Genomic DNA, 24475 nt, shown 5'->3' with positions numbered 1-24475 from the left:
GCACTTACCTGTATAACTTTGGTCCCCACTGCCGAGTTCTCTCGTAGCTCCGCCTCATACATACTCTGTCCAAAGACAGGACTGTGCAGGTTGGCCCCTAGCACCTTTACATGAACCTGTGCTGTGCTGGTGAACACCCCGTCAGATACTGAAACATTAAGGCTGTAGGTAGACTCCATCCTTTGCTTACGGTGGCCGGACAATGTGATGATTCCTGTCCTCTTGTCCATCACAAAATTCATTCTTTCATTTCCTGATAAAATGCTGTACTCTAACTTGTCAAAGTCAGAACTGTCAGCATCTGAGGCCTGGACGCAGGTAACAAAGTGTCCTCTGGGTGCTAACTCATTCACATATGCCTCATAGAGAAGCTGGTTGAAAACTGGAGGATTGTCGTTCATGTCATTCACCACAACTATGACTGACACTTCACTACTTAGTGGCGGGAAGCCATTATCTGTGGCCCTAACAGTGAAGTCATACTTCTGGACTAGTTCATGGTCTAGCATTCGAGCTGTGAGGATTAACCCACTGCTGCTATCAATGTGAAAGTAGTCTGTGCTGTTATGAACATCTGAAAAGATCTGGTAGCGGACAACATTGTTTTTCTCCGAGTCTTTGTCTGTGGCAATAACTTGAAGAGCTGGAGTCCCAATCATGACAGTTTCAGACAAAACAACCCCGTATGACATTTTCTGGAAGACAGGCAAGTTATCATTAACATCCAGGACTATCACGTCTACATCTACCTCAGCACGAGCTCCAGTTAGATAGTCTGTGGCTCTGATGGTTAGGTGGTAGGATGAAGATGTTTCATAGTCCAAAGAGTGGATGACACTAATTACTCCAGTATCAAAGCCAATGTCAAACTGAAGGGAAGGGTCTCCGTCAACAATGGTGTAGATAATGCTTTGACCTTCAGGACTGCTAGCATTGATACCGAGGATAGGTGTGTGTACAGCCACGTCCTCATTCACAGTGACAGAATAAAAAGATTTGTCAAAAACAGGCATAGCTTTGTTGACTACAGTTATAGGGAACTCTGTAGTAGAAGAGAGAGTAGGATATCCTCCATCTCTGGCATATATCACCATCTGGTATTCCACATTGGACAAATCAGACTCAAAAGCCCTCTTTAGTCTAATACTACCTGTCTGCCTGTCAATCTCAAAGTGACCATGGTCATCCTTGAGATAATAAGACACCTCTCCATTAATGCCTTTGTCACGGTCTACTGCCATAACCCGGAAAATATGTGAATCTGGCTCAGCTTCTACTTGAACAGCTGCATAATACGGAAGTCCAACAAATACAGGAGAATTATCATTTATGTCCTCCACTTGGACTTTAACCAGAACTCTAGCTACGTGTAAACGGTCATGCTCCCTTCTTGCCTCAACGACTAGTTCATAGAACTCTTGCTCTTCACGATCAAATGGTATACCTGTGGTTTGGATCACACCTGAAGTTGGGCGAATTTTGAAGCGTGTACCTGCATTCAACAAGGTATACTTTAATGGTTCATTGAGACGATTCCCCACTGCATTGACCACAGCCACTTTGGTGATGTTTGATACATTCTCTTGAATAGATGAGGAATAAAGACTGTGGGTGAAGCTGAGACCAGAATCCAGAGCTTCTCTGACAAGAATGGTTACCAAAGCTGAGCTGGAGAATTTCCCATCTGAAACTTTGATACTGAAGCGAAATCGTTCTTTGGAAAAGTTGTTGTTTTTGACTATGATGACTCCACTGGAAGGTTGGATGGCAAAGTGTTCCAGTACTCCATCAGTCAGAGAATACGCAAGCTCTGTAGAGACTTCTTTGTCAGGGTCTTCAGCTGAAACTTTCAAAGCTTCCACTCCCACATAGGTGGGGAGTAGCAGGATTGCTTCGTAGGCATTCTGGATAAAGCGAGGAGGAGAATCGTTTGTGTCGATCACTTGTATTGTGACTTCAGTTGGACTTTCTGCTGTAAGCTGTGGCCTGCCATTATCCCTGACATGAACATGGAAGTGAAAGCTGGCAAATGTCTCATGGTCCAGATTAGCAATGGTTCTGATGGAGCCAGTTCCTGAGTCCACTGTGAAGAACATTTTGGCTGTATCCTCAACAATCTGGTAAACTAACAGAGCATTTTGGTTGCGGTCAGCATCGGTGGCTTTGATTACAAGAGGTGAGTCATCCGAGTTTAGGACCACACTGTTGACTGGTGCTGCTTCGCTGATGCTGCCACGATAGTGAAGCTGCTGGAACATGGGAGGGTTATCATTCTCATCTACTACCTGTATTAACAGAGTAGCATTTGAGGCCATGCCAGCCATGTTTGAGGCCTGAACTATAAGTGTATAAGAAGCTGTAGTCTCATAGTCTAGAGGTTTCTGACTCGTAATCACTCCGCTGTACTGATTTATCTGAAAAACACGGTTTGTGTTTCCCTGTTTGATGTCATAGGTAAGGGTGGACTGGCTGACTGCACTGACTGTGGTGATGGAAGTCCCGACCGCTGCGTTCTCTGTGATCTCAGCTTGGTACTCCGGCTGAGGGAACTTTGGGCCGGCATTGTCAGAGAGGGTTACAGCGATACGCACTACAGTGGTGGTAGAGAGGGGAGGGGAGCCACTGTCAGTAGCTCTGACTGTGAGAACATAATGGCCTATGCTAGATAAGTCCAGATCACGTGCAATTGTGATGATTCCCAAAACTGGTTCAATGAGAAACGCATTTCCTGTGTTCCCTGTTGGAAATAAACAACAAAGATTAGTCTTTATATAATGGATATGTTTAGATCAAAGCAAATTCAATTTTTACATTGCTTTACTTTGATAAGTTTGACTGCGGAATCATTTAATTATATTTGCATTGTTACACCCACATGAATGCCTTTCAGAAATTAAAAACACACTTTATATAACCACTTGTTCTCTCTTACAGCCATGTTAATCTCCTCTCCAATTTCATGAGCTGTCTCTAGATGACTTTTCCTGTTGCTATGAGCTACCTGAAGCTGACCTGGGATCAGTTAAAGGATTTCCTTTATAAACACCAACTACCACTGTTCCGTTTACGCTGTGGAGCTCCAGTGCATCTGGCTCATTGAATGGCAGTTTCACCGTATGTAAAAAGTCAAACTAAAGTTGACTGAAATCTTTCTTAATATAACACTATAAACACCAAATAAGCAGATTTGACTGTGATTTCAGTACAATAAACAGACTGAAGGGATGCTAAAATAACTATGCCAAGTTGCAGATATCTAAAAATATGGATATCATTATTTGAATAGCAAATCAAACAACTCTTAAAATGTTATAAAATGTCATTTGATTTAACATTTCTTCTGCAACAAAAGGATGTCAGGAGGTTGTTATTACTGATATCCTGTAAATCAATAGTGGCATGTAAACTCCTTACTAACCTACTTTAAGAGATGCTTGGTTGCTCTTTGCATTGTCCTGTATTTTGCACAAGAAAACATTTCTTATGCTGTTTGTCTTAACACACCTTAAAACATGTCAACATTCAGGAGTAGGTATTTAGTTTTCAGAGGTGTGTACCTGCTTCAATAGAGTATCGTAGCTCTGCGTTTTCGCCTTTGTCTTTGTCCAGAGCGGTGACCTGGACCACAGCTGACCCCATTGCTGCTGACTCGTAGACTGAGCCTTCGTACAGAGCGCTGGTAAAGATGGGCACATGGTCATTTATATCCTCCACTTCAATGAGCACACGAGCCAGGTTCTTCCTGTATGGAAACTCTTGGTCCTTTACCTAAGGATATAAATATAAAAGTCAGAATTTTTTTCACCTAACTTGCCTTGCCTGCAATTTATAATCTAACAAATCAAAAAAATAAAACATGTCACTGCCCAAGGTATAAGAAAAAAAGTACTGCAAGAAGTGTCAATCTTTAACTTTCCTTTGTTGTTTGTCTTTATAATCACATTTCACCTCTGGATACACAAATCAGCACTATGTTGTCTTCTGAATCTCTGTGGTGAGGTGTAAACACAAGGCTGCTCTTTCATATTCTTCTTGTGTTTTAAATAATGAGATCAGCTAGAATGAAAGCAAAGATGTGTAGCTTGCCTCTGGCTCTCCTGCTGCTCTTTAAATCAGACACAGGAAAACAGGGAAATGATTACCACCTGAGAAATGTGCGCTTTCAAAGAGGCCTGTTGCTTTTACTAATCAATGTCAGCAACCAATAAGAGTAAACAACTGCAGATTTTTGACCCGTGCCCTGGTTATTAAAGGTGACTTTGACATGGAGATTTAAATTGTTTCCATGTTTTTTTTAAGATGATCAATATATGTTTTATGTTCATCATTAGAAGCTAAATGATGAAATCAAACATTTCTCCTGGATACATTTGACTGTAGAATCATTGCTGGATTGGATCAACAGTGATGACATTTTGATATTTGGGTTACTTATATCCCTTCTGTTTTTTTGAAGGGTTAGGGTTGGGGACTTACTATGACAGTGAGAATGTGCTGGGCACAGGCCTCGTGGTCCAGCCTCTGAGCCGTGTGGATGGTGCCAAGGTTTGGATGGATGCGGAAAAGACGCATGCTGTTGGGGTCGATGGAACTCTGCAGAGAGTACGTCAGCTTGTGGTGCTCATCTCGGTCTGAAGCCAGAATCTGGACAACCTCAGTGTCAGGAGGCGTGTCCTCAGATATGGTGACATCATAGGTTGGTTGGGAGAAGATGGGAGCGTTGTCATTGTTGTCCATAACAGTGATGTGAACCTGGAAAGTAAGAAAAGAAGAAGAGAGGAGGGGATTAACAACAACATTATGTCGTAAGTTTTGCTATCAATAGCTGCTGATTATTTAACTTTATGATCACACACCGAAAGATGTCCTCCTTACAGTTTTTACTATATTTTGTTTTATTGTGGAAATTTGACATAACTTTTGTTCTTTCAACTCTATTCATAATATTTGAACTTTATTTGAGATATGTTGGCCTCCCTTATACGTTGTCTTTCCAACATGCTGAGTCTGTTCTAAAAATACAACAGTTACGATAAAACATCCTCCTCTGTTGTGTTTTTGTTTTATGTCTGGTTCATATGCTCTGCACGTTGTAAGGAAATAGATTTATCATGACTGAGAGCTTTTGCCTCACACTACTTTGACATTTCATCGCAGCTTCAACGGCTGGAGACATTTGATAAAGTGGTTTCCAATGTTTCTGTACAGTAACATGAATCAGCAGGAAGAAGCGTCTTTCTTGTCTGTCACTACATATCAGTGTGACATACCAATGCATGGTACGCATAGTAGGACAACAAGAGTGAGTGCTGTCTGATGGAGCCTCTGAGGAAGGTTTCTACTGTCATTGGAAAGTTTGCACATTTTAAGCTACTGCTGTGGTGTAAAGTTTGTCAGCCCTCGAGGCCCGCCTATTGGCCCGGGGGCCCCAAGCAGTTTGCCTGCCTTGCCTGTTGATAATCAGCACCTATGGCTATGTATAGTAATTAATGCATGATACAGACTTTGATGAAGCAGATAAATTAAAGGTGTTAAGAGATCTTGACTACAGCTCTTCCTTAACCTATCGGTTGTGTTCTTGGAGTTGTTTAATGCAGCGATGAACACAGCTTAGTGTGTGGGTTTCAAAGGGGAGTGTGGTGTGTTTTTTGTGTGCATTTAGTGACTCATGGAAAGTTCCTGAGTCACTGATGATAGAGCCCAGCATGAATCAGAGCAGACAGACGGACAGATGGACGGACGAACAGTCAGATATACGTACAGGGTGGCAGACATGTAGAAAGGACAGACAGAGAGAACAGGGGGTGGAAAGAGGAGTCAGATAGATAAAGCAACAGACACATCAGACAGAAATGTAGAAAGAGACATAAAGCCAGATGAAGAGGCAGACAGGTAGAGAAACAGACAGGAGAGACAAGACAGAGAGGCAGACAGGAAATGGACAGACAGATGAATAGTCACACATGAGAGAGACATAAAGACACAGAGACGCAGACTGGAGGGAAATGAAAGCTGTGAGAGTAGATTTAATTTCAGAAATCACAGCAGGAGTTTGTTCTACAGCTCCTTGATAAGATAAGAGGACAGTAAATGAAGGCGTGTGGGTTGGATGCGTGTGCTGGTTGCGTGTGCGTGTGATGGGTGTATATGGACGATCACGCAGAGTTATTGATGGCTGAAATATATTAAACTTAAAGTTAAGCTGCCTTGTAATAACCAACATTTATCAGCAGGGGGTGAGAGGACGATGACTCACTGAGCTCGGCAGTATTAATAAGGACAATGTGTCTGACAGTGTTACAGTCTGCAATCTGAACAGGTGAAGAACAAGTTGGAGCTAAAGCAGGCCTTGTTTAGGTCCAGGTCAGGCTGCAGGATGTGAACAAATATGAGGAGGAGAAGGAGAGGATGTGACTGAGGAAGAGGAGGAAGGTCTGGGTGGAGTGATGGACAGGTTGTTACAGAGACGAAAATTAAAGGGATGACCAATGGTGTGGGATTGTTTTTCAGGTCACTGTGGGACAGAGACGTGTTCCTGAAAAAAAGACATGGTCCAAATAAGGACATGATGTTCTTCTGTTGCTTTGACCAAATGCTGTATAAATACCAGTGTGTTTCTTTGTTCGAGAGGGATCACAATTGGCTGGTGACTCTCCCAGGTACCATGGCAAGCCTGGATTGATGCTTTTCTTGTCTTTGCAAATAAACTTCTTACATTACAAGCAAGTCAGTGTCAGCGGATATTTCTTCATCACCTGCAAATCATCATCCAAGACGGAGAAACTGACAGCTGATAACTCCCTCATGTTGTCATCACTTGCATACTAAACTTATGTTCAGGTGAAGCTTTTATTTTTTTCTGAGCAGCATCGCCCTTTGTTACCAGTGAGCTATGTGTGTGTGTGTGTGTGTGTGTGTGTGTATGCCTCCTCCTGAAGTGCAGCTCCCAGCATCTTTTCTGTAGCACTCTGCCCTTTTTATGAGGCTGCTCAAAGTGTTTCAAACTGAATGTCTGAACTTTTCACAGAGTTGCTGGTGTCACCGCTATTCCTTTATAGCCAACCAACAGAAAAGAGCAATACTCGTCTACCTACAAAGAAGGTTCAGGAGAAGCTTGATGTGTCGGTGTGAGAGAGCAGTTCCATATTTCAAGAGATGATGATGACAGAGAGAGAAGAGCATACGTGGGAGCAGGAAAAGCTCAGTATGACAAGATGAGGATATTCGGTGGGACATTTTTGATCAATGTAGACTACACACCCTGACCCCCCAGCGTGAATTCATTTCATGTTTGGCTGTGGTTTCAGCTGTTGTTAAACCAAATCTGTTCTTTGAGATGTGTCAGGACATGAAGCTTCTAAGAGATACTCTGTAATGCTGAAAGAAGTGTTGCTTAGTGACTTTTAGGACAGCCAATAGCTACTTTCCTTACTGAGGAGTGGGCAACAACTGAGACATAATATACGTAGACGCCTCATGACGCCTCATCTGTCTGCATCTTCCACTTGGCATGGCCTCAAAGTAAAGGTTGCAGTAATTCAACGTGAACTGTTTTATTTTATTTATGCATCAAACAGCACCGCCATATTGGATGGGTCTCCTCGCACCAGTCCATAGGAATCAACGGAGAGCGAGCCACTATGTGGGTATTTTGTGCAGCTTACAATTGCAATAACCGGTGCAGATAACAGATCTGTGAGATTACCTTTCACAAGTAAGACAGAACAATAATTTTGGTTATTTTACCATTTATAATATTATGTCATCGTAACTATCATTACTTAGAAACACACTGAACAGCATGCTTTCTTTTCTTTTTAGGCTTACATGTTACATACGATAAAACTTGAGCCCCTGCTCATTTTACTGTTATATATAAATTAGAAAATGAAAGTCAGATTCCAGCTGCAGGCTGTGACTGACCAAACGCCTCTGTTTGCTGTGATTTAACATCCTGAACCAGACAGCTGTGAGCATCATGGCTCTGGTCATATCAAAATCTCTCCCTTAGTTTCTGCAACTCTTTTCAGATATATTTACATAATAAACTATTTATATGTTAAAAATAAATACGTGAACACTTGATTGTTGTTCAGTGTCATTGTGTGTCCTGAAAGGCGCTTATAAATAAAATGTATTATATTATTAACACATACACACCCCTCACCCCTTTCACTGACACTCTCTCTCACACACGCACCCTTTCTCTCTATCTCATAGCCATGGTGCTTGCAGTGATATTATGGGTGAGACATTAAGAATGTGTGCCTGCACATATGCAGTGCTATGCACCATGTTAGTGGTATAATATAAATCATCATTTCCATTCTTTTTATTTGGACCACTCCTATGCATTGCCCAATTCTCCTACCTGTCCTAATATTTACAGTCTTTGGGCACGACTCAGTGAAGCTTTGTCCAGAGGAGAAACTGTAAAGAGTCTTCTGGAAGAAATAAATTCAAATGAACAATCAAACTTGTTTCTTTCTTAAAATATGAAATTAATTCATTTATATATCTATCAATATGCCATCGCCTGCCTTATGTTTTTGTTAGAGCATAATACAAAGTCTTTTAGCATGAAAACACATTTTCTCAACAGCGTTTAACAGCTTGCTGTGACAGCATCCTGCATCATAACTACATTTCTGTTGTTTCTATCAAAGCAAACCGTGTGAAAAACTGGCAAAAATGATGTTATGATGATTATGATGATGATTATTGTAATTGGGGATACACCTTTGTCAGTAGAAATAAGTGCAGGGCGGTCGCGTTTGAGACCCATCCAAGATGGAGGCCGCACTGATACGTAAGCTCCAATAGGCAGCGTCTATAAGGCGTCTACAAATAGTATGTCTATGTACAACACAAGGGTTTAACTGAGCAGGTGGACGGGTTCATTTTTATTCAGTGTTAACACTGACTGTAGAAAACTATAAATCACTGAGCAAACAGAAGTCAAACATGTTCAATGTCTCCTGATTTGTAGCTATATTTCCAATGCCAGTAAGGCCCCTTGGAAAGGTATTGGAACCTTGAGGACGGCCCAGGATGACGAGGATTTCGCGCAGGACGTTGGCATTTTCTCTGACTGTCTCACGAAGCTCAGGTGTGATCTTCAATGTTCCTGCCAACTGTATAACTTCCTAGTCATTTTTATCGCAGAGAGTTTTCAGCAAAAAATGTCTCAAAACCAAGATCGCCAACTCTTCCTGCACATCAGCTTCTAAAATCCTGGTACCTTAGCAACAATTTTGAGCACCTTCTGTACATGCCCGATTAAATCAGTCTTAAACAAACATACACAGCTGCTGATAAGAATATCTAAATCCCATGCATGCAGCTTTTGTAAAAAGTAAAATTTGAGCTTTATGTAGCGTTGAACCTGTATCTCGGTTAATGTGGGAAAAAAAGAGACAAAAAAAGAGAATGAAAGATCCAAACACTGGGAGAAGGCTGGATTCAAACCATCTCTGTGAGGTGACAGAGCTAACCACCAGACTGCACTCCGCAAGCACACACCGACCAACTTTGTGACGATCACAAAGTACAAAATAGCAGCAGGAGTGGGTCTCAGCGGGGGAGGAGAGAGACGTCGTGCACTCTGCTCACATCCAAAGATTTGTCCTGATTCGTTTCCAGAGAAACATAAAGAGAAGCTGAGGGAGACAGAGACAGAAGTCGAGTGCTGCCAGACGGAGAGTCTAAATTTAAACCCTGCTGCAGCAGTCTGCAGCCTTCTGCTGCTCACTGAGGAGACTTTCCCCGCGGCACGCCGCCATGCTGACTTTCCATCTGGGTGAGTTTCCTCCCATCTTACAGGTGTGTGTGTGTGTGTGTGTGTGTGTGTGTGTGTGTGTGTGTGTGTGTGTCGGGAAGAGATACACAGAAAATAAGAAAACATAACCCATTGGCCTGTGTGAGGAACTATGACGTGCAAAACCTCTAAGTCTATATGCTGCTTTTTGCTCAAAAAAACAAAGAAGAAAGAAAGAAAAGGTTATGCACAGACACCTTGCACCCTGAGTCCAATGAGTTTATTTTTGTATTGATAAAGCTCCACGGGTAAAGGCCCAGCCATCAGGTGGTCTCCTACAGGGCCCCAACCCCAGGTCTGGCCCCACACACGCACGCACGACAGACAGACAGACAGACAGACAGACAGACAGACAGACAGACAGACAGACAGACAGACAGACAGACAGACAGACAGACAGACAGACAGACAGACAGACAGACAGACAGACAGACAGACAGACAGACAGACAGACAGACAGACAGACAGACAGACAGACAGACAGACAGACAGACAGACAGAGAATGTGTGGCTGATGCATAACCCTGCAGGCACAGTTTAAAAGAGAAAAATAACCCCCTCAAATCTGATATACAAAAGTAACAAAAGAGCTTTTTTTTTTTTTTGCCTTTTGTGACCACACAGGGGTGGATGGAAAAAAACATTTATTTCTATGGAAAAAAAGGCAGAAAATCAAACTTGTTCCGTATGAAATAATCACGGACGAAAGTTTGTTAGTCAGTGTGCAAACATGACTGACATAACATGGGGTTGGATTTATTATTAAATGTGCGTCAATATTAGATGACAAAAATGGACTTACTGTGCAATGGCATTAACACTTTAAACTCCAGCTCGTGGTTCAGGTGAGAAAGGACAGAAGAAATTGCTAAATTGCTGTTCTGTGTTTTCTTTTATAAGCAAAGGAATGAAACTGTTCAGTGCGAGTAGTCCTGTCTCCTTTTTACTGCACTTATGTTGTAGACCTCATTTCCAGTCCAATCAGAGATTAAGATCACTTTCACATATGAAGTTGCATTTTTCATAAGGTTTTATTTGGTTTGCGTTCAGACTGCGCTTTGTCAAGTGCAAATTGTGTGTACCATAGACACAAGTCACTAGTTGTGGCTGCAGCTGCATTCAAGGTGGTGTCAGACAAACACAAGTCGTGTCCGAGTTGTAAAATGCACAGAAACACCTGCTCGGAACAATAACCTAGAAAATGAGAAGCACTACTTGCTGACATTTTTGTCATCAACTGTGTTTTGGTTCACTTCCCTGGTTTGGTCTGGAATGCATTCTCACCAACGGCGAAACAAACTCTGGTGCATTGGAATCAAAGCAAGACCCCCATTTTTAAGTGGACCAGAGGTCGGTTTTTTGATCCGCACCAGAGCTCGTTTCAAGCGGACCAAACGGCTTGAGTGTGAACGCTCCGAAGTTCAAATTACCGTAAATTCCGGACTATAAGTCGCTACTTTTTGGTCACGGTTTGAACACTGCGGCTTTTACAACGATGCGGCTTATTGATGGATTTTTCTTGGGGGACAATGAGCTTGTGCCGCAAAAACATTTGACTTCATCACATCGGATCTTAATATCAGTCATTTTGCGATTCATGCACGCACCCTCATCATGGAAAACACACGGAGAAATACATATGATGCAGCTTTCAAGTTAAAGGCGATCGAACTGGCTGTCAAAGAAGCTAATAGAGCTGCTGCACGTAAAGTTGACACTGACAGCGACAACGACAACGAAAAAGAGACGGAGGAAGTGAGTAATGAAGTCATTCTGAGGCAGTGAATGGATGGACTTTTTCTTGTGAAATGTATTACGGTAATCTTTTTCACCAGCCGTGTTACAGACACTGAGACGATCAAGGATTTCCAGTAAGCTTCGTATTTGCGGATGTTACCGGTAGCCTACGTATTTAATTAAAAGTTAAAACAATGTTTTTGTGTCACGTCTTTCTGTGTAAATAGCTCTTGTTATAGCGTGGACACCTGCGGCTTATAATCAAGTGCGGCTTATATATGTACAAATACATTTATTTACTTATTTTTAGCCAGTGCGGCTTATATCCAGGTGCGCTCAATAGTCCGGAATTTACGGTAAGCATTTTCTCTGATGTGGACGTACTGTTGGTTTGTTGTTAATGTTGTTGTTGCTATCGGAGTTACCATGGTCACAGAATCAGCTCGAAGTTTGCTTTTCTTGTTTACATTTGAACGCTGTTCTACCTATGGGCGGAGCCACACATCAGTGCTTTGATGTCAGAAATGTAATTTTATGATGTCACAGAACGGATTATCTGAATGCTTTAGAAAGTCTCAATCAGAATTTCATTCCAATCGTCTGCAGCTGTTCCAGTAACACTTTTTCAGGTTTGATTACATTTCACAAAAATGTCCACAAAAAAGGAGAAGAGGGTAACCTTCGCTCAGCCTGAGGGTCCATCTATATCCCACTGGGTGTCTACAACAGACTACCTGAAGGGTGAGTTTGGACCAACCAAAGAAGGACTGTATAAGGATTTAACAGCTCTGCAGTTAAAACATACAATACTGGAGAAAGAGCATACAGAGATGGAGATGCATACGGAGGCTGTGGAGAAAGAGAACAGGGCGCTCAAACGTCAGTTGGCAGATAGAAAGCGCACTGACAGAGTAAACTGTAAACAACTTAAACTTGTTCAAAAAGAGAACGATAATCTGAAGAAAGTGAGCGAATACAACGGCTTTATATACACTCAGTTACTTCAGGTAAAAGCAGACTGCGAACATCTGGAAGAAAGAAGGAAAGAGAAAGAGGACGAGCTGATGAAGACCGCAACACTGCTTCATGAGACAGTCGCAACAAACAATGAACTGGACGAAAAAGTGAAACAGCTGGATCACGAACTGTATCAGAGCCAAGTACAAAGAAAGAGGTTGAAGGAAGAGGTAGACACACTGATAAAACATGAACTGCGCTTTAAGAATGATTTGAAGAAATGCATTGAAGTCATTGACAAACCAAATGTACTGAGAAGCCGTTTGTTTCGGCTTAGAAAGATCTACATCTGTGACAAGATCGAGCAAACCGACGATGAGCTCCAGCTTCCTATTTCTGAGGCTGAGATAGAGAAACAGAGAAAGACTGTCTGCAAGTACGAAAAACAGAATCATGAGCATGATCAGAAGTTCAAGCTTGAGCTTGAGCAAAGGCGTGCAATGGATCGTGAATATCAAGTCCAGAGGAACCACACGCATAGGCTGAACACGTACCAACAGAGCAAGAGAGAGAGAGACTACAAGTGTGCAAACGTGTGGAGGATTAAACCTGAATATAGAACACCTGCAGGAGACCTGCAGGAGGACGACATGTCAGACATGCCTCACCATATGGACGCCACGACAGCATCACGTGAACAGCATCACACCTTGCATAACACAGATGAGGCCAACGTGAGTTCTTCTTCTACAACACAGTGGCACACACACCCACGGACCACCATTCTGAAAGAAGACGCTGTGGAAGGCTACATGCTCACCCCAACCCCTCCTAACAAACCCCGGGTCTGTGACAAAGTCATCACAACGCCATGGAGGAAGTTGGCTTCCTCGAGTTTGTCTCGCAACCGGTCACTCCTACTTGATGCGGAAGATCAAGACTGTCATCGGCATGAGATACAATCAGACCAGGCACGCAGGCTGCCACCAATCAAACCAGCCACTTCAGAAAAGAGTTCTCTCCCCACATTCAACCAACTTATCAGGAAGGCCAACGCCGCCACCAAAACACCCATGAGAACAAAGCAAGTTCACTTCTCCCCATAAAACCACACCACGCTCTCTAAGCACAGAAGCCCATTCAGCCCAACCAGCATCATTTTCCCCTTCGCTGACCAATCACAGCGCATCCTTCACTTCTGCTCGCCACGTCTGACCTTCACGCCCAAACTCAATTTATAGATAATGTTTTACTGGTTTTCTCCAGGTACTCTGGTTCACCAGTTCACCCACTACCACAGCTAAATAAAAAAATACAGCATGAATAAAATCTGATTTTAACCTTCATATTGTTGCATTCTTTCCTTAAGCTCTGTTTTAATGTTTTTTTCTGTTAAATGTCTGTAAAGCACTGTGAATTGCCTTGTGTCTGAACAGCGCCATATAAATAAACTTGCCTTGCCTATTGCTTTAGACCTCCAGCCTGTTGTAATTTATTTACTTTTCTTCATTGGAATTTCAACCGGAGGCTCCAACTTTTGTACTCTGAATGGACGAGTTCAACAATGACCACAGTCAGTACTTAGAAGCAGAGGATGGGCAGTGAGAGACGACATATGAACAAAGCTGATGTTGGGTAGAGCTGTTTTTGCTGCAGGGTGTGGAGTCCTGCTCAATGTGAGCTCTGTATGCTGGTCTGAAAAGAACAACGGTGACGGCACCCGCGCGCCTTTTTAGAGAGTTTTTTTTACTATGATAGCTCGGAGCATCTGGACCAAAAAGGCAGAGCACTCTCAAAAAAAGATGCTGGATGTTGCACTTTTTCCTCCTGGCAACACTCTCTGCTTTAAGTGAGAACTGGAAAAAGACACATGCTAAAAAAAAACACATTATGCGCTTATCTAACACTAAATCTAGGTCACTTTAAATTAGGTAAAATTAGGTTTAAATTAGGTAAATATTCAACATTAGGGTCATCAGTCATGATGGCAGCCTCCACTCACAGCTGATTGACAGGAGATCAGATGCACTTAGCACTTACCTTCAAATATTCAACATTAAAATGTTGAATATTAGATGGTTTTCACAATAAAACCAACCGAGAGGGCAGCAGACAGATCAGAAATAGTGTGTAGAGCTAAAAGAGTTAGCAGTAGTAAATGGTGGTGACCCAGGCCTCACAGTGTGTAAGAAACCCTTATCACAGCTTCATGACAACACTGTGTTTCTCATGATTAGTGTTTTGGGGGGGATATACAATGTGTGTGCATTACAATGTGGGGGGAAAAGTGATGCTGACTGCCCAGGGCCCCAAAGGAGGAAGGGGCCCTTAGTCCTGAATTAAACCTTCACTTGTCATTATTACTAATTTAACAATTTATTTTATTCTTATCTATTTCCATGAGTGAACCTTAACCTGAGCAGTAAAAAGACTAATAAACAGTTATCATGTGTGAACATTAACAATGAATTGGTTGAGACTGTGGAGAAAAAAGTGTGTTACCTTGGTTAAAGGTGTGTATGTGTTGTGTTTGTGTAGACTGTGTTTAAGGCGTGTGTTACCTGTCTGTATTGGTTTATTAGCTTTATGTTGGTGTTGTGTGGTGTTGTGTTCATTCAGTAGGGGGTATCTCAGGTGTCTATTATCTGTGTGTTGGTGGTGTTTCGGGTCTGTAACTGCATACATTCTTTGGGTGTGTGCAACCTGTGTTAAGGTGGTTTGTGATGTGTTTAAACTTTCAGTAGATGATGTCTTAGGTGTGTTTGAGGGGGTGTTTCAGGTAGGTGGTACAGTACCTGTTGGCAGGAAATGTTACGTGAAATAACAGTACGTTACCTGACATAATGGGGTAGAGGTGGAGGCAGTGTTTCAAGTGTTGTTACCTGTGTGTAGGCTGTGTTTGTTCCGTCGGTTGCCTGCACCGATAGGTTGTAGAAGCCGCGCTGTTCAGCGTCCAGAGGTTTGGCGATGATGATGGTGCCCGCAGCTTTCTCCACGTCAAACACACTGTCTGTGTTCCCACCTGCTCAGGAGGGAGGAGGAGGAAAGTGTGAGACACACACAGGAAAACACAAACAGACAAACACACACACACGCACAGACACACACAAACATACACACACAGTAGGGCACTAGAATCAGGATGAATATGTAAACATACGCGCAGTAGATACAGTAGGTGTATTGGTGGAGTTTTTAGTGTGTTTAATGCCTGCTAAATATCACAAATATTTAAATAAGGAACAAAGAACAAAGAAATCTCTAGACCTTTTAACCCTGTGTGACATCCTTTTGTGTTGTTTTACCACAAACAGAGAAATAACTAACCAAACTGTACAAAAAGTAAATACTCAAGTTTGAAGGAAAATCAAACATTCTTGTTGTTGTGCTGACTAATTTGCAATTAAACTAAAATATAACTTAATTGGCTAGTCCCGACCAAGTGACTCCAGGAAAAAATCCACCTCAGTCCCATTCTCCTGTCTTTCCACTATATGCACTGTATGTCCTGTTGTCCTCTATGTATGTCCCCCTGTCATTCTTTGTCGGTGCGCAGCCCTTAAATTGTATTGCATCGTGAAAAAGAATTTCCCCTCGGGGACAATAAATGGTAACCGATATGATATTTATATTATTATAAATATTATATTTTCAAAAATGAAAATCATAATATTTGATTCACATTGTCTTTGTATATGTATTTTTATTTTCAGATCTAACAGGTTTGTGATGCTTCTTGTTTGGTTTGCTAAGAAATATACACAAAAGACACACTTGTGTCCCAACCTGCAAGTTACTGAGACCACACACACACACACACACACACACACACACACACACACACACACACACACACACACACACACACACACACACACACACACACACACACACACACACACACACACACACACACACACACACACACACACACACACACACACACACACACACAATAATATACAAACACACCTATATCACAAGATCACAAGAACACCATGAAGCACAAGCATGAGCCATGCAAGCAGCAAAAACAACACAACCCCTGTGTGTGTGTGTGTTCGTGTGTGTGTTCGTGTGTGTTTGTGCATTTATGTGTGAAACAGACTCCGTCTGGTGTCTCTGTCTAATAACTAATCCCCAAGCACTCGTGTTAATGTTTTTGTCTTGTGTGTCTTCAGTGCTCTCTGTTGGTGTGTTCATTTACTCTTACCCGACTTTAATGCCCCATCCCATCAACCTCAAAGAGAGTTCATCTTTACTTCAGCTCTGTGAAATCCTTTATTTTCTGCAGAAACCTGGGTTTCAGCATCCTGATTAAAGTTTCCTTCAGCTTCTGACTGAGATAGTTTCAGTTAGTCATACAGCGAACAGCAGTCTGAGTTAAAGTCCATGATGACAGACTAGTAAAATAACACTGGAACACTCTAGAAAATGTCAGGCAGACTGCCCCTGGAATCTTCCTGAGTTAGCTGTTCACACATGCACCTAGAACCAAGTGACTTTCACTGTCGGACAGGACCGGCGGGGGGGGGGGGGGTGGTCTTACTCAGGAGGCAGGTAAAAAGAACGATGATGAATCAACAGTCCAACATTACGATAACAGGTGGAGAAGAACATACTACAGAACAAATACAATTTGGTTTTGGGAGGGTTTATAACATGTGGTCACACACCAGTTGCGTAATAAAACATCGTCCACCACCCGTTCACTCATGGTGAATATTCCTGAATATTTCCTGCTGAGTTCAAACCCGTCTTACGCACATGATAAGACCAGACTCAGCTGTAATAAATCAGTGACGCTTAGTGAATACGCTTCGTAACAGATTTTACTTTTTTTTTTTTACATCCAGATGTCGACTCGTCTCCTGGTGTTAAGGAGCAGATTTCTTTGTTGGCAGAAGAAATGGGACTACTTTTTGTATTTATGTAATTCAATTATGTGATGAAGCAAAATTAGGACATTGTGAGTGGAGTGAGCTCTGCAGTATGATAAACAGAGGAGTATGTGTGTTTACAGTGTGTGTGCAGTGTGTTGTGATGCTGGCAGAGCTGTGTGAAACATTAATGAGCCGATGATGACAGAAACACTGTGAGATCATAGTCAGCTTCAAACAGCTTGTCCTGATTGTCCTCGTTTTGGAAGACAACGGTTTGGAAAATCCTCCTAAGGACGAAACCAGCTCATCCGCCGCGCCTAATTACAGAGAGAGAAACCAACTAGTGTATGTGCATGAAAAACACACATCTGATCTAAATCTGCTCTTCACGTCTGAATCTGCAGCTCACATCACAGAGCTGTCTCACCTCAAACGCAGCGAACAGAGAGGCGGCTGTGGATTTGTGTGATCACACCTGTTCTGATCCTCCAACAGGAAACGTTCAGATAGTTATCATTATTATTTCAATCCATAAAGATATATAATCCACAGTACCAGGAACCCTCACAGACATTACTCTTAAAGAGACAGCTACCTTCTTATTACCTCACCTCTTCAACCAATCAGAATCAAGTATTCTCTGCATATATGATCTAAGAGTCAATGATAATTGTTGTGCTGAGAGGAGGAATACACCCATACAGAAAGACTAAAAATATAAAAACCCTTTATATGAAACACAACTGAGACTGAGCACTACATTTAACCCTTTAGTGTCATCCATGTAGAAAATGATGTGAACTTAGAGCTTTGTTGCAACCCACTTATTTCTTCGAATAAAGCATATGAATGATTTTGTGTTACTGTAATAATAATAATAATAATAAATTTTATTTGAGGGCGCCTTTCAAAAAACCCAAGGACACTTTACATGCAAGATTTTAAAGCTAACTTAAACTGTAACTATATGGACAACATTAAAAAGAGAGCAGAAACAAAATACCTGTTTATGATCCTAAACATGAAAACTGTATCATACTTGTTGCTGCTTTTTTTCCCCCTGCACTCCAACGAGCCATTACAATGAAATGTTGTCATTATCTGCACTGTAGAGTTCAAACGTGAATGAAAATGAAAGAAGGCTAAGATATGAACCTGCTCAGCCTCTGTAATGATAATGACCATTAGTAAAACCCTGAACACGTAATGATGGTTATGTGGAGGAGTGTAATGCATTTACCTCTTGGTAGAGGTCTTATGTCATGTCTGCATGACAACAACAATAATAATAACTGTTAATGTGTGTTGTAGAAGATAACACACTTTTATGCTTCATGAAAGGTTTATGTGTTCAACTTCAGCAAACGTGTGTGTGTGTGTGTGTGTGTGTGTGTGTGTGTGTGTGTGTGTGTGTGTGTGTGTGTGTGTGTGTGTGTGTGTGTGTGTGTGTGTGTGTTTGTGTGCTCGTGTGTGTTTGTATGTGTGTCTGGCTCAGTCTGCAGGGTGGAGCAGCTTCAGCTATAATTAGAGCTCTGCTGTGGGTTTAGAGGATGTGGTCTGTGCATGTCCCTATGGATCCTACAAATGTAAGTGCATGTGTAATTTAGAGACATAAAATTGAAACCTATTCATTAAAAAAATTAAAAATAAGTACACATTGTGTGTATTGAGAGCCACATTTAATCTACCTTTTAGTGTTCTTAATTTCTATAATAACTATGTTGTCACATTGTTTCTGTCTGTTTCTGAAAAGGCTGTGCTGTGTTCTCTCAGTCTGCTGTATCTATCAGTGTGCTTAATGGGTCAGGTGAAAGTGGAGGATTGTTGTGCATGTCTGAACCTGCTTTGCTAAAGTGCTACATGAAGGTGTGTGTTAACATAAGGAATGTGTGTACAGGTGCTGCTAACAGCAGGTCATTAGACAGAGCTGTCACCGTGGTAACCTTGGGGGTGTTGCCATGGGAGCAGATAAAGAGGTTGTGATACTTTTTTACCAAACCTCCATCCCTTCAATTAACCTCTGCTGCAGTGTGGCCTGTTAATGTGTAACAAACTAACACGCACAGGTACTGTACGCACGCACGCACGCACAGACTCACACAGACACACACACGGAAACACAGCGTGGTTTACTCCTCTCAGCTGACCAATCATGGGAGGACGTCAGCAGCACTGATGAGACGAGTGACGATGAGCTTCAACAGAAAAAGGGAAAAAGGAAAAAAGGAAAAAAAGGAAAGGAAAGGGGGGAAAGGACACAGAGCAGGAGGAAGTAGGAAGCAGGATACCTTCTGAGGAACAGTTCCTGCCACACGTCTGCAGAATATAGAACATCTCACGGAAAGACCTGGAACCTTCCAGGAGAGAAGCATTAAGGAGAGAGAGGAGAGACAGGTGAGACAGGTGAGACAGAAAGAGAGAGAGAGACAGACAAGCCGACAGACAGACAGACAGACAGACAGACAGACAGACACAGACAGGTTGAGGAAGAGGACAGTGGGTGGAGGTGATGAAGAAGAGACAGATTGATGATGAAGGTCTGGTGTAGTTGAGTGTTGAAGATAAAGATGATGGGTTTGGTAACGTTTCTCTGGTCGTTGTAGTTCTGCTGTGTGTTAACATATTTATCTGATTGGCTTAAAACTGTTTATTCATGTCATATCGACATAAATAAACATATAGACAAAGACTCGATATGTCGTGACTGTTTATTATTACCGACCGACTACTGAATACAAACATATTTCACATTTTTTTGTCACATATCTGTGCTTTGATCTGTGAACAAACACTCGTGTCTCTCTGCTGATTGTTCTGCATCATTATAGAAACAGAGCTGATTGCATCCCCGATGTGCTGCCCACGTCTCTGTTATTATTTCATATAATAATATATATACGATACTGCTGTAGATAAATATATATGATACAGCGTAGATTATATATATATATATATATATATATATATATATATATATATATATATATGATATTGCTGTAGCTGATTTTTAGATTATTCCTGTAGCTGTCTCTTCAAACTTTTTCATCTCTGTCTTGTTGTTCCACATATTGTCTCCGTGATGACATTCAGAGTCTAAGCTGCTGATTCATTCTGTCTCGTTAATGACAGACTTAATGAAAACATTTGAGAGGAGGGAATTCAGACTGATTAAAAACAAGAAGAAGAAGAAGAAGAAGAAAAAGATATTTTGCAGAGATTAAAGCTGCACTCCAGTGGTTTTGGATTTTTTTTTTTTTTAAGTATTTTAAATATTTCCCCACAAACATTTCCCAAACCTAATTAATTTGAAGCTCAAATTCAGAATGTTTTTGTATCCTAATGAATTCTAATAAAATAAGAAACTGGGAGATAAATCATATCAAATGTCAGAACAGGTGACACAGGTTCTCATTGGTTATATTAGCCTTTAAGAAGTAAATGGAAAGTCCTGATTGGTCAATTAAAGTGTCAATCTAAAGGTCAGAGTCCTTGAATTTGATCAGAGAAAACAGTGGACCATTTGTAAAATTTTAAAGCAATCCATGAGACAATCTTTCTGGATGTAATGGGTTTGGATTAGGACCATTGCTCAGATCCAGCAGGATGGTTTTGTCAGAATAGGGACAGAGATATAAAAGAGAAAGAAAAAAATAAACAGGGACATGAGAGAAAAGAGATGGATGGATATATGTAGAGTCAGAATCAGAGAGCAGAAGGTATCTCCAGCTGGATTCACACTGGACGTCACTGTTCAGCAAAAAACAAAAGGAGAGATGGAGGAGCATTGTGGGAGTTGTAGTTCTTCTTCGTATGTGGCTGTGTGCATCCTGCTGGAGATGTGTCAGGAAGCATGTTTTATTAAAAACTAATAGAATTAAATCCGGCGTCTGATAATTAGACCTATAAATCTCTTTGAGCAGCAGACTCGTCAGTGAACTTAAAGCGCAAAAATGCAGCTTAAAGCGCTGGGCGCCGCATAATCTGGCTAATCCTGCGAGGAGGGTGAAAGTCAACTTTGACAGATCAAAGGGATTTAAGTGAATGTCACAGTGAATAACACAGAAATAACACTAAACCTCTTACAGGATAACACACGGGAGCTACGTCTGTTAGCATCACTGCTGCTCCTCACAGAGGACACACACACCTGACGGCCGCAGAAGCTGTCGCCATGGTGACAGGGATGGGCGTAGCAGAACAGATCATGCAGCGAGGCCACAGTACCTGAGCTGCATCCCACAATACACACATCAACACACACCATGCATAAGGCCTGCTCGCACACACGCTACGCACTCCTCGCCCACACCACCCACAGAGGGAGTTTACCTGTGATGTCGAACCACAAGGGGGAAGAGCCCTGGTGCAGGGAGACCACGCCCACGATCTCGGCAACCTTGTCGTTCTCCATGACGGTGAAATTATAAAACTGCTCATCAAAGAGCAGGGGGAGGGGGAGGGGGGAAGGACGACGGATCCACTCGATGTGAAGACGCGCTGTGGACGACTTCTGGGGACGCCCGTTATCCGTCGCTTTAATCTAAGGAGAGATGCAAGAGAGGGAGAGACAGGGTTACAGAGCCATCACAGGAACGTGACCTGGAGGAAAACAGAGATATTCCAGAGAGTTTACAGTCTCATTTACAGACACAGTCCCTAAGTAATATTTTAGACTTTAAGTCAAATCAATCACAGCCAGCAATATTTTTATCGTTTTATGAATCCACAGTATGTACAGATGACATATGGTTGCAGTGAGAGGTACTCTGGTGAGTGGTCCATATTTGAAACTCGATCTTTAGGGTCCTGACTGTCACGGTGAGCCTGACTCTGTCAACTTTCTGCTTTGACTGAATGTTTCTGTGATGTCCACAACAGGACATCTTCTGAAATTATCGTGGTCTTTATTCAAACAAAGCAAACTGAGAGCCTTAAAGTGTTCAAACCAAAACTATGTAGCATGTAACATGCACTCTAGCAGGTGATTGTTGTGTGCGTCTCATCCCCAGTTTATCCTCTCCGAGCATGTAGAAGGTTTTAGATACATAAACAACATATACTTTACACCTGCAGTTTTCAGAGCACTTCCTGGGTGTAGCCATGATCCAATGTTCAAATATGAACAGCTGAATGTAAATCTATTGATATAAGAAACCATATCTTCACCGATTTCAAAATCAGAAAAAAAAAAGTAATACTAGTAGTAATACTGTAGAGATTTCTTGCAAACACACTAACCGTCAGGAAATGTTTTCCATACCAATGACAGAGCCAGAAAAAGAGCGAGCTTTGTCTTTCTTTCTAAGTAAACAAAAAGTCAACACATCCTTTTTCCATTCCATTCATTTCTGTTGATACATCTAGCACACTGGAAGTCGAAAACTCAAACCAAAAATCAACCATGCCAAAGTCCAGACTATTCACCTAACCCTGTCCATGTGTCAGCAGAAGTGTTCTTCATAAACAAGCGAGGTAGGGGTAAGTTTCCAATAGCTAACAAAGTTTACATACAGTCAGGATGTCATAGCTTCCTGCCGTGAAGGCCTTGCGTGAGGACACAACAGCGGTCTTCGGGTCGATGAAGAACTTCCCGTCCTCGTTCCCATCCACGATGCTGTAGGAGAGGTCGCTGTTGGGCCCTTCGTCGCGATCGTAGGCAAACACTCGATAGATGGGCTCGCTCTTCTTCCTCCTCTCTCGCTCGGGGAGTTTGACCTGGAACACCTTCTCTGGAAACGTGGGCTTGTTATCGTTTTCATCCAGAACCTGAACCATGACCCAGACCGTGCTCTGCCTCGGACTGGGACCACCATCCGACACAAGAACCTGCAGGGTGACACAAAGATACAATACTTTTAAAACCCTCCCCCCTCTGGTTAGAGTCTGTGGTCTTTAAGGACGCCATAAGAACAGTTTCTTCCACTCCTCTGCCCGCCTCCTAAGCCCCCCCCCCTTTAATATTATCTGAAGTCAACCTTTAAATAAAACCTTGATGGACTCCTGTCTCTCCTGAATTATTAGATGTTAAATAGACCAAATAATTGATGAGGAAATGAATGAATCCATAATGATATGTTGGTTGGAGCCTTACAGATGTTTCGTCTGTGAGAGTTTCCAACATCTTCTGAATGAATAAGCTGTATACGAAAGTGATTGATTTGTAAACCATGTTCAGCGTCTGTCTGTTCTCGTCTCTCTGAATAACCGAATGAAAAGATGCAGAATGTGTCTCGGTGCTTTGGCAGCAGGTAATTAAGCTCCTGTGCTGGCGAAATGATGAATAAGGTGATCACAGAGGGGCGGGGCCAGCCATAAAAAAAAAAAGAGCCTCCCAGCAGATAGAAATTTATTCTCATTTAGCTGAAGTGTGCGATCAGTCCTCAGCTGTCAACTTCAGCAGCAGCTCATTTCCTCTGAGCTTCATTTAAGAAAACCATCTGTCACGTTCTAAAAACCCGAGACGACTGAGAGAAAGAGTTTAAATAATCGGAGGGCTCAGCAGTCTGTGAATTCAATGACGAGAGAGGAAGAGAAACGCGCCATAATGACTTGAAATCTAAAGGTTTTATACATTTAATTTAAACTCAGACTTCTGAACATGTTCACTGTTTGAGATCGCCACCTGCAGAGAATAACCATTCAATCTATAATTTTCACAATTTCTTAGAGAGCTCAATATCTGATCAGGATGCTCTTTAAGGACTCACACAGAGGAAACATCAGCTGTGAGCATGAAGGACACTCTTATTTCCTGATTTATGATTATCGACTCATTTATAAACATTTCTGCATTTTCCTCAATGCAGATTACTGGTCCTCAGAGGATGTCGTAACCTCAGTTTACACACTACAGTGTAGCATGTGTTTGAGTGCGAGCGTGTCATCTGATGAGACACACAGCTGATCATATCCAAAACAACAGAAGACTAACGGCAGATTAACAAACACTCATGAGTCACGACAGTTGACACTGAACTGTCCTCGCTCGATGATCGTGCACATTCTGTGAGGACGCGTTCATGGAATCTACTGTAAAATACGACCTGCTGACTGTATTTTAATTTGGGCTCCACTGACTGAT

At 42.0% G+C, this 24475-nt stretch overlaps 1 protein-coding gene across 1 annotated transcript in view; it reads right to left on the bottom strand.

Annotated features, from left to right (window-relative positions):
• Nucleotides 1-24475, bottom strand: part of fat3a (FAT atypical cadherin 3a) — a 130964-nt gene that overhangs the window by 34640 nt on the left and 71849 nt on the right. Inside the window, exons 7-13 of the mRNA XM_079354855.1 lie at nt 22906-23220; nt 21724-21934; nt 19683-19748; nt 15394-15533; nt 4477-4752; nt 3558-3768; nt 9-2737 (exon numbers count right to left, since the gene is read on the bottom strand). Coding sequence (XP_079210981.1) covers nt 9-2737; nt 3558-3768; nt 4477-4752; nt 15394-15533; nt 19683-19748; nt 21724-21934; nt 22906-23220 — 3948 coding nt within the window. The remainder of the gene's footprint in view (nt 1-8; nt 2738-3557; nt 3769-4476; nt 4753-15393; nt 15534-19682; nt 19749-21723; nt 21935-22905; nt 23221-24475) is intronic.

The sequence above is a fragment of the Symphodus melops genome, assembly GCF_947650265.1.
Source record: "Symphodus melops genome assembly, chromosome: 10".
Lineage (NCBI taxonomy): Eukaryota > Metazoa > Chordata > Actinopteri > Labriformes > Labridae > Symphodus > Symphodus melops.
This window is presented reverse-complemented; position numbering and strand designations above follow the sequence as displayed.